General features: G+C 48.5%; 1 protein-coding gene across 1 annotated transcript; it reads right to left on the bottom strand.

Annotated features, from left to right (window-relative positions):
• Nucleotides 1-8,838: 8,838 nt before the first annotated feature.
• LOC135806306 (uncharacterized protein K02A2.6-like) lies at nucleotides 8,839-10,653 on the bottom strand. The gene has a single exon (XM_065320479.1). It carries the CDS (start codon nucleotides 10,651-10,653, stop codon nucleotides 8,839-8,841), a length of 1,815 nt encoding a protein of 604 aa, XP_065176551.1.
• Nucleotides 10,654-10,978: the final 325 nt, after the last annotated feature.

Below are 10,978 nucleotides of genomic sequence, written 5' to 3'. Positions count from 1 at the left end.
GTACCGCCTCGGTCGCTGTCGTTATTATTAGTTATTTAAAATTATGAAGTTGGTTGTTCCTAAGACTAGTAAGAGGAACACACGCTTTATGCAGAACTTGACACGTGACTGACTCATGACTACCATCCGGAGCACCATAGCTTAGTGATAGAGTATCGCTGGTCATCAGCGAGGAAGGTCCGAACCCTGGTAGTGACAGTCAACTTGTCTTCAGACTTTTGCCGCTTGCAGCTTTTCCTCAAACTTCAAGGAATACTTCCCAGTGAATGGTGTCCAGTAAGTGATGTATTCCGTGAAAGTACTGCTGCAACACTCCAATACGATGCCACGTAATGTCAGACTCCAGTCGATTTCTATGCACTGCCACGGGCCACCAGCTGATTGCAAAGTTATAATTATGATGAGATGGTGTAGTATTCGGTCAACGTGTAACAGACGTATTTCCGGCACTGCCAGCTCCATCATATGGCTCGAGACCCATATGGACAGATTGCCTGCACTTCAATTCGCATTTTCACAAGCCCAACAAGAGAAATTGAATATCTTCCACACCTTAAATCTGTAACATGACAATGTGCAGGACACGTACACGACCTATAATGTCGCCATACTGATAGGAAAGGCCATCCTCAGCACCAGGTACTACTTTGGACATTGGTCACCTTGGTATCTGTGACCTGACAAGTCACACGACGTATTTTCAGCACTGCCATCTCCATCATTAGGGTCCAGCGGATAATGCCGACATTATAATCGGCATTATACGACTATCCGAGCATCAGAGCATTATGGAGCATTAGAAAGGAACAAAACGAGCATTCTGTGAGGTTTGAGCGGCATAACGAGTTTCATAGTGGATAATAATATATATAGGGAAATCCCAGGTTTTTGGCAACAATCGGCTACAATCATGATCATGAGAGTCTCTGATGTTGTCTGATGATTGTTTTTTTTGCCATGAAACTCTGAGTAACAACGAAACAGCCCTATTTTACCCCTTTTGTGTACCTCTTGCGTACTACGCTCCGCCCATTCCGGGCATTTGAGCACTATGCATTGTGCCGGTGCATGACTTTGTGATTGCGTAGACAAGTAACACCTTTAGCACTAACGCTACATAACTATTGCTACATAAAAACGTTATGATTGTAGCGATGTGGGCAGGTAAATGTATACAAGCCATTTGTGAAGCATGCCCAACCGAGGCCGAGGCAGTTCAAGTGACACAAATCCGGAGAAATTATTTACGAGGTTTCTTTTACTTTTAGAATAATGGAGAGCTATGGAGGAGACATACGCGAAGTGAATATCAAACAGACGAAGAAGAGTTTTCTAGTTGTGCCAGAGGCTCTGGCGATAGCATCTCTAGCGATACTGAAGTAGACACTGATGCATTGCTAAATTTGGACCAGGATGAAGGAGCTGCTATAGAAGAAGCTCGTTCCAAAAGAACTGCCTTTGCCGAGTCCAGCTCAGGAGGCTCGAAAAGAACTAGAATTTCTCATGGACTCAGACCAAGTCGATTGCTCAGCAGCGCCTGTCTTACTTTCCTGATCATCGGAAGCACGTAAAGTTATAGTGGCAAGCCATACGTCTACACACAATCTCAAGGAGAAGATGAGAGCACAAGCAAAGGATGTAGAGTGGCTAAATAACTTCTGACCACGTGTTTTCAAGATTTCCGCAAATGGGAGGGCTCTCCATCTGAGATCGGATCTCAGGAGCTGGCCTCACGTCTGGTGTTTCAGATGAAGACATTATTCACACAGTGGATGCAGTGGCAGCTTGTCTGCAGGCAGGAATACTATTTGCCAAGATTAACTTCATCAATGACTGACTACCTGCAATAATGGTTTCATCTCTCACTACATGGATAATTAGGGGAAAGATTTGATACACCGGCTATTCTGCCACAACCCTGCATCAAAGTTGGAATAGAGAGCAATCAATGGAGAAGCGATCATGTCTTATAGTGCTAAAAAGTGGTGGAGCTCGTGAGAGATAAGGTGGCAGCTTCAGATGCAGATCGACGATAATTATGTATAATTTCCTGGAAGTTTGACAATGTGCAGACTTTCTTCCATTTTTGTACCAAACGAAGAGCATTATATCCCTTGCCGAAGCATTATAATCGGCATTATAAGGCAGTTTTTGGAGCATTATGGTTAGCATTATACGAACATTTTCGGAGCATTATCCGCTGGACCCAATCCATCATACGGCTCGAGACCCAGTTGGACAGATTGCCTGCTTTAGCGGCCTGCCCCTTCAAGTCGTTTCTGCTTCTGCCGTCGATTGCTGGGACCTCTTCATTCTGCAGATTGAGTGCCTTCCATTGAAACCGATTGCTTGGACTTGTGTTAGACGGAGTGATGTACGCCCGCGGTTGAACTTTGGAGCACACTCACGCAATGCTCTCATCTTCACGCGGAACCTGGCGCAAAACAAATTTGACAGAATAGGACCACTATAAACACATACACGTAGTTATAATCTTTTTTTAACACACGAGTAGGTTCGTAAAGTAAATCCGAGGAATCGTAAATATGGTACGAAGTATGAGAAACTGTCCACCACTGTAACAAGACAACTGAAGCATACAACGACCTGACCTACCTCCCTAGTATCTTGTTGCAGTGGTTAACAGTTACTAGGGAGGGCCCGAATATGCTTGCGCATGTTTTCGCATATTTTGGTCCTTTTGACACAAGGTCGCATGAAGTAGCAAATCTAGCATATTGTACCATATGTAGCATATTTTGCTACAAGGAGCAAATAATTCGCATAATTATAGGGCAGATTGCGGAAATGGACAAGGAAACTTACTACGGCACGCTCGGTCAGGGAACACTTCCAAACTTAGCCCGGAAGGAAAAATGCTCATCCAAACACGGGGCGAAAATTTGACCCGAGAAGAGAGTGTCCGCGACTCAAGGTCGCATAAAGTAGCAAATGTAGCATATTTTGCTACAAGGAGCAAAGAATTCGCATAATTATCACTGATATCAGTTCATATTTCGAGCATATTTCGAGCATATTTTTCTGCTTTTGTATGTTTTTGACCTGGGTGAAGGTAGGTTGAGTTGGGTGACTCCGCTCTCTCGCGAAAGGAGAATGTCTTCTTCATTCAGGACTGGTCTAAAGAATATATCAATAGGAAGTTTCAACGTTAGAGGTATTTCTAGTCAGGTGAAGCGGGAGCAGCTTGCTCGGGATATCGCGAGGTACCGAGTCGAAGTTTGTTGTCTTCAAGAAACGAAAATAGTAAATTCTTTTGTTGAAACGCTGGGCAACGGAACGAGAATCATCTGCCTGCCGTCAGAGTGCAGGCATTACGGTATGGGCTTTGCCGTTAGAGGCGCCCTCAAGGACTGTATGAGCCGGTATTGGCGTATTTCTGACAGAGCGGCCGGTATTCAATTCAAATTTCCCAATAGCAAAAAATCATCGTTGACGGTCATCAACGCCTACGGTCCAACAACAGAACGGCTGCGGGCAAGCCCGGATGAACAAAGTGAGTTCTTTGACAGTTTGGCGAACGCCGTGACTGACTACGCTTCCAGTGGATTATTGTTCGTAGCTGGTGACTTCAACTCGAAGCTAGGGATACGCAAAAGTGGCGAGTCCTTTCTTGGACGCCATGGCTGCGGTCAACGAAACTTGAGTGGTGGAGTTTTTGCTAGTTTCCTTGAAGCTCACAACCTGTTCGCTGGCAACACAGCATTTCAGCACAGCGCTAGACATAAAACAACGTGGCAAGGCCCTTGCCGTGACAATTCCGGTGTTCCTGTTTACAATATGATAGATTACATCTGCTGCCGTCAGAACCAGAGTCCCCTTCTAACAGACGCAAGGTCGTATGCGGGAACATATGTATTCTCCGACCATCGCCTAGTTGTGGCAAGACTGGACATGTCGAGATTCTATGGTGTTCTGGGTATGCACCAACGCAAGACCACTGCCGGCAACATCCGCCCTGACACTGGAAAGCTTGCTTCAGATGTCGCAATTCGGGAATCCTACAAGAGAACTGTGGAGACCCAGGTCCAGTGCAGCGTGTCATCAGAAGCCAACAGCACCCAAGCAGTCTGGGAATCCTTATCTGAAGTCCTCAGCAAATCAGCACTGGATTCGGCCGGCACTCAGCAGAGACAACATCACCGCCATGACTTCTCCCCTGAAATTGAGTTGCTGTCACGCAAGCAGAAAGATCTTCGCCTGGCGATTGGAGAGTGCAAGGATGACCAGAAAAGACAGTCACTAAAAAATCAAAGAAATCGCACAATGCATGAAATTCGTGATATCGCATCTGACAATGCCAAGAGAGCCTTGGATCGTCAAGCAGAGGAAGTGGAGCGACTGCATGATAGTGGGGCAAAGATATTCAGTGCTGTCCAGCTACTGAAGCGAAAACCGTACAGCCAGCCTGTTATTCACGATGAGAAGCAGCGGGTCGTTATCAACCCTGCAGACCAGCAGGCGTTGATCATCAAACACTATGAAAGCCAATTCCATGATAAATCCCTCCCTGACATTCCACAATTCCTAGGTGATCCCAGCCCTCTCCCCAATCAAATCACATCGTCCGAAGTTAGGAGGGCCTTCCAAAGCCTGAATAACGGGAGAGCGGCAGGCCCTGACCATCTCTCCGGAGAGTCACTCAAGTACAGTCCTCCCATTGTCGCTGAGATGACTTCCGACATCTTGAACCGAGCTATTGAGACACATGACCCACTTGAAGTTGGCAGAGGAACCCTAATACTGCTGCAGAAGCCCGGTAAACCACTAGGGCCGCTTACTAGTACGCGCCCTATCGTACTGCTCTCGGCTTTGAGAAAGACGCTGTCCCTGATTGTGCTGAAGAGGATACAGCCAGCGGTTGATCAGTACCTGGCTACATCCCAAAGTGCTTTTCGCCGTGGCCGCAGCACAAGTGATGTGGTGTGGTGCCATAGATGGCTATGCAGTATGACGCAGCGATTCAATACGTCCATCCACATATTGGGAGTTGACATGAGTAGAGCATTCGACACTGTCCGCCGCGATGTCCTGATGAGGATCCTTGAATCCTTCCTCCAAGAAAGTGAGCTCCGAATGATCCGTATACTGTTGACTGAAACCTGGCTTGAACCTCGTGTGAAAGGTGCATCGAAAAGCTCCTTCAAGACAAATATCGGAGTCCCTCAAGGGGACAGTCTCTCTCCAGTGCTTTTCACCATTTACCTGGAGGCTGCTCTCCGGGACCTACGACAGGAGCTGCCATCTCGCCCTGCTGTGGACAATGACCTGCCGCTGGATATCGCATACGCGGACGATGTTGATTTTGTGAGCCGGGATGAGATGTTTCTCAGTGAAGTTGAACAACAAGCTCCAGCAGTTCTTGCGAGATGGAACCTGAACGTTAATCCCTCCAAGACAGAGCATACCACAGTCGCCCGATTTCCCGATAGGAACCAAGAAACGTGGCGTACTGTCCGCAAACTAGGCTCCCTTCTGGGTGACGCCGAAGATGCTGCTCGGAGGCGTCAACTGGCCGCCGCCGCCTTCAACTCACTCCTCAAGATCTGGACCCGGAGGCACCAGATCAGTGAAGGTCTTCGGCTGAGGCTCTACAACGCCTACGTCATCCCAGTCCTTACCTACAACTGCGGCACTTGGGGCCTACCGATGTCGGAGCTCGCGCGAATGGATTCGTTCCACATGACCCAGCTAAGGAGCATCATCGACATGCGGTACCCTAAACGAATTAGCAATGACACTCTGTATAAGCGCTGTGGAGCTGTCCCCATCAGCGAGATGATCACAAGGCAGCGCTACAGTCTCGCTGGCCATATCTTTCGTTTGGCCCCAACTGCTCCTCCACAGTTGGCAGTGGATATGTATCTTCGCCTGGCCAACGGCGAGGGCACTGAACGCTTCAGGGGTCGACCTCGGACGACTTAGGTAACGGTCTTGCAGACGGAACTGTTATCATGGCATGGACTTACCCTCCACCAGCCGCTAGATGTTGACGCAGTCCGCACAATTGCAGCGGACCGACAGCCATGGCGTGGAGCCCGCCCCACCTAACAGGACTGACCAGACATGTTGTATGCATATTCTATTTTATTTTATACTTTGGATGAAGTTTTCCATTAGTCATATTGGTGTTGTTGCTAACGGCTTTTGTTGACGTCACTTCTGTCATTTCATTGTATCGTATTACTCTTCAGACATCAATCCTGAATGGCATAAGCGAAAGTGGCACCCCCGCTGTAATGTTCTGGGACATTATTATTATTACAGAACTGGTCAAACCAAAGCACTAACAAAGACAAAACTAAAGACCAAGAACCAGGAACATAAAGCACAGAGAAAGGGAACAAAACAGATACACATATAAATATCGTACAAGATACTATAATAGTACAATACTATAATATAGTATTAACCAGGAGGCCTGCAACATCACATTCCTCCTTTTCTCGAAAGTCTACAACTACAGTCCATAGAAATACTGACCATAGCAAACTTCAACGTAGCATTTCAACAAACTAAATATACCAAACTAGGCTGTCCAAAACGCGACGAATAACCAAAAGCGTTCTATCAATCCATGTCATAAAATATGTAAATATACAGTATAATGTAAGCTCATACATTGTTAGCCGAACGACCAGTCAAACACAACTGTCACACAGCCTAGTCAATGCCGAACAGAACAAGGGCTGGACAGGTTCCTTAGCATTTCACGCTTAACCTGTCTGACCTGCGGGGCTCCGCACGATGCTGGGGTGCCTCCTGCACTTCGGGGCTAGGTTCAGCCGGACGCTGCTGCCGGAATGGTTTGGTGAACTGTACGTTCCTCCGCACAAGCTTCCCATCTGGTGCCTGAACCACTACTTGGTCCCCATTCCGACTAACCACCACATGAGGTTGGTGATGGAATGGTGTGTCGACCTTCGACCGTGTCTCCGAACGCTTTAGCAGTACTGAGTCACCTATCTGCGTTGACTGGCTTGTGGCATGGTTGGCGTCATCTGCAGAGTCACGCATACTCTGATTACGCTCGCTGTCACGATCTCTGACGGCCTCGTTTGTCGCTGGTTCACCGAGGGCTGGTAACTTGCAGTGCACTTTGCGCCCAAACAATAACTCAGCTGGAGCAACTCCGGTGGTGCTATGTGGCGTTGAGCGGTATGCCATCAAGAATCGTTGAACCTCCCGCTTCCACGTCTTTCCTTCCGCATATGCAGCACGGATCACTTTCATCAGGGATCGATTTTGTCGCTCAACTTCACCGTTAGCTCTCGGCCACAGTGGTGTAGTACGAAGCTGTTGAACACCACACTCATGTAGAAACTTCGCAAACCCTTCCGAGTTGAAAGGTGGGCCATTATCCATACGCAAACTCGTCGGGATACCGTGTCGGCTGAACTGGGCTTCAATCATCGGAATCACAGCTTCAGCTGATGTTGACTTGACCACATCTACTTCGAAATATCGACTGTAGTAATCTACAAGCACCACAATGTGCTCGCCAGACGGTAGTGGACCCAGCAAGTCAACAGCCAAATGCTGCCATGGCGCATCTGGAAGAGGAGTGGACTTGACTGGCGGTGCATTGGCTGGCGCTGCAACCACTTGGCAGGCATGACACGACTTGCAGAGCTTCTCGGCCTCGCTGTCCATGCCTGGCCACCAAACCTTGGACCGTAGACGCTCTTTCGTCTTCACGATGCCCTGGTGGCCCTCATGTGCCAACTGCACGGTCTGGTGTCGCAACTCTGTAGGGATAACAATGCGTTGACCTCTGAGCACCACCTTGCCAACAACAGTCAATTCTCCTCGGACCTGACGGTATGCTGCTGGCAGACCATCCCAAGATCCGTCGTGAAGGCACTTGCGAACAGCAGATAGCTCTTCATCTTCAGCTGAGCTACGTTCAATCGTTCTGATACCGATAGCGATGGGTGCTGCTGTCTGAGTGATAAGTCTAACCGACTCTTCATCACTGCTGATTCCTGGATCCGCCGCTGCAACGGGCAGGCGAGATAAAGCGTCAGCGATGTTCGTCTTTCCAGGAATGTGCTTGACTCGATAGCTGTACGGCTGTAGGCGCAGAACCCATCTCTCGATCCTGGCACTGGGCTTGGATCTTGCCGAATAAATCACTTCCAGCGGCTTATGGTCGGTGCAGAGTGTAAACTCCCTGCCAAGCAGATAGGTGTGAAATCGTTCACACGCCCAGACAATACCAAGAGCCTCTCGCTCGGTCTGCGAGTACCTCCGCTCTACCGCTGACAGTGATCTGCTCGCATACGCAACTGGCCGCCAAACACCATCCTGCTTCTGGACAAGCACAGCTCCGAGCCCAACTGGACTGGCATCCGTCACTAACTCGATCGGCGCTTCAGGATCATAGTATGCCAGTGTTGAGCTGGACACCAGTAATCGCTTCAGGTGGTCGAACGCTTGCTGTTGCTCTGTAGTCCACTTGAACTGAGCTCCCTTGACCGTGAGGCAACGCAGTGGCTCAGCAACTGTAGCAAAATCAGGGATGAATTTTGCACTGAAACCGGCTGTACCGAGGAAGCTTCTTACTTCCGACGCATTGCTCGGCCTGGATGCTTCCGCCAAGGATCGTATCCTTTCCGGAGTTGGCTGTATGCCCTTGTCAGATATCTGCAAGCCGAAGAACTCAATGGAGCTCTTAGCGAACTCACACTTTGCTGGGTTGACTGTGAGGTTGACCTGCTGCAAGCGATTCATCAATGCATGAACCCTCACATCATGCTGGTTCAGTGAGTCCGCATGTAGCAAGATATCATCAGCTCCGTTTCTGCAACCGGCCAAATCCTAGATCACATCGCTGATGATCTTCTGGTACAGCTCTGGTGCTGAACTTATACCAAATGGCAGTCGACGAAACCGGTACAACTTCCCATTTGCAGCAAAAGTTGTCAGGTAGCGGGACTCTTCTTCCAACTCTACTTGGTGAAATCCCCACTTCAGGTCAATCTTCGAAAACACCGTGCTGCCATTGACTTCATGCAGCAACTCCTCTGTTGTTGGCATCGGATGTCGTTCTCGGACGATGGCTTCATTGACCCGGCGTAAATCCACGCACAAACGGATGTCGCCATGCTTCTTTGGTGCTATCACAATTGGGCTTACCCACGGCGTCGGGCCCACAGCTTCTTCAATAATTCCTGATTGCTGTAACTCCTGAAGTTTTTCATCCACCTTGGTTTCATACGCATATGGTATCCTACGCTGGCGTTGGGCCACAGGTGGAACTTCAGAGTCTACATGAAGGCGTGCTTGGTAGCCAATTAACTTGCCCACACCACTGAACACACCAGGATACTCATTCTTGATTTCATCGTTGGTACTGGGGCTAGCTGTGGCGCTGCCAACTTGATTCACGTCAGGTAGCACCAAGGCCTTCAACTTGAGTGCAGTACTACGTCCCAGCAAGAACTCTCCATCTCCTCTGACGACGATCACTTCGTCCTCAGTGAGCTCTGAGCCGCATTGGAAAATTGCAGTAAACTTGCCGACGACATTCAGCTGGTGTGCTCCATACGCGAAAAGCTTCCTGGTGCACTTCGTCAAAGTGACACCGAGGCCTTGCAATTGCAGCTGGCCCAAAGTCGATTCTCCCAACAAGTTGCATGATGCTCCAGAATCGACTAGCACTCGCGTCGACACACCATTGAGGCTGACATCGATAGAGGCCTGTGTCAAATAATTACTTCCTCGCACTCCAAACACAAAATCGTCTACATCTTGAATTTGATTTGCCGAGTGATTTTCTTTTCTGTACGAACTTGCCTTTCCCGACGACTTGGGAGCGTGACGCGTGTTGCCTGTACGCTGTTTGTCACCTCCATTGCATTTGGATGCGAAGTGACCGTTTATGCCACACTTTCTACACCTTTGGCCACGTGCAGGACAGTTCCGGTCGCGGGCGAAGTGGCCAACTTTTCCACAGTTGTGACACTCTTGCTGGGGTACGCCGTGCACAGCATTCACACTTCCTGGTGCAGCTTCACCCGTACCGTACGAACTGGACCCATGCCCATCATGGCTTGCACTGTGACTTGCACTTGTACTTGTCGATGTTGACATATCACGTGCGTGCTGCTCCGTTGTTTCATACTCGCGACCTTTTTTCAAGGCCACCGCCAAAGTGAGGTCGTCGACTTCCAACAATTTCTTTCTGAGGCGATTGTCCGATATCCCTATGAGGAGCTGGTCGCATACATGATCCTCCATGTCGGTGCCATAGTCACAGTATTTGCCTTGCCCAAGCAAACGGGTCGAAAACTGAGATACTGTTTCACCAGTCCGTTGTGACATCTGACGAAGCTTATACCGTTCGAACCTCTTGTTGGCCACGAACTCAAACGCCTTGTCCAAAGCACTCACAGCCCGCTCGAATAAATTGTCGGTGTCCTTATCTTCTGTTAGCGTTTCGAATTTCTCCTGTACTGGCATACCAGCCAAGTACAGCAACAGACTCCTCTGCCTCTTCGCGGATGTAATGTTCTGCCCATCCACATAGTACTGGAATGATCTCTTCCACCTGCGCCATCTTGCCGAAACTTCATGGGCAGGACCCTCGAGATCGAACGGCTCCAAAGCCGGGCCTACTCCTGTGAGCGCCATTGTCACTGAGGCCTACTCAGGTCATCTATATGACTATAACTATTAAATCCAGTTCATCTTCGTCGCCAATGTAATGTTCTGGGACATTATTATTATTACAGAACTGGTCAAACCAAAGCACTAACAAAGACAAAACTAAAGACCAAGAACCAGGAACATAAAGCACAGAGAAAGGGAACAAAACAGATACACATATAAATATCGTACAAGATACTATAATAGTACAATACTATAATATAGTATTAACCAGGAGGCCTGCAACATCACACCCGCCACCTACGCGGACATGCTTTTAATAATTATATAATAATTTTGTGTGATTTCG

The sequence above is a fragment of the Sycon ciliatum genome, chromosome 1 (assembly GCF_964019385.1).
Source record: "Sycon ciliatum chromosome 1, ocSycCili1.1, whole genome shotgun sequence".
Lineage (NCBI taxonomy): Eukaryota > Metazoa > Porifera > Calcarea > Leucosolenida > Sycettidae > Sycon > Sycon ciliatum.
Note: the sequence above shows the minus strand (reverse complement) of the source record. Positions and strands in the feature narration are given on the sequence as shown.

Bases quoted from the DNA above. Each gene is read 5' to 3' on its own strand.
- LOC135806306 (XM_065320479.1), bottom strand. From the start codon at position 10,653: ATGGCGCTCACAGGAGTAGGCCCGGCTTTGGAGCCGTTCGATCTCGAG.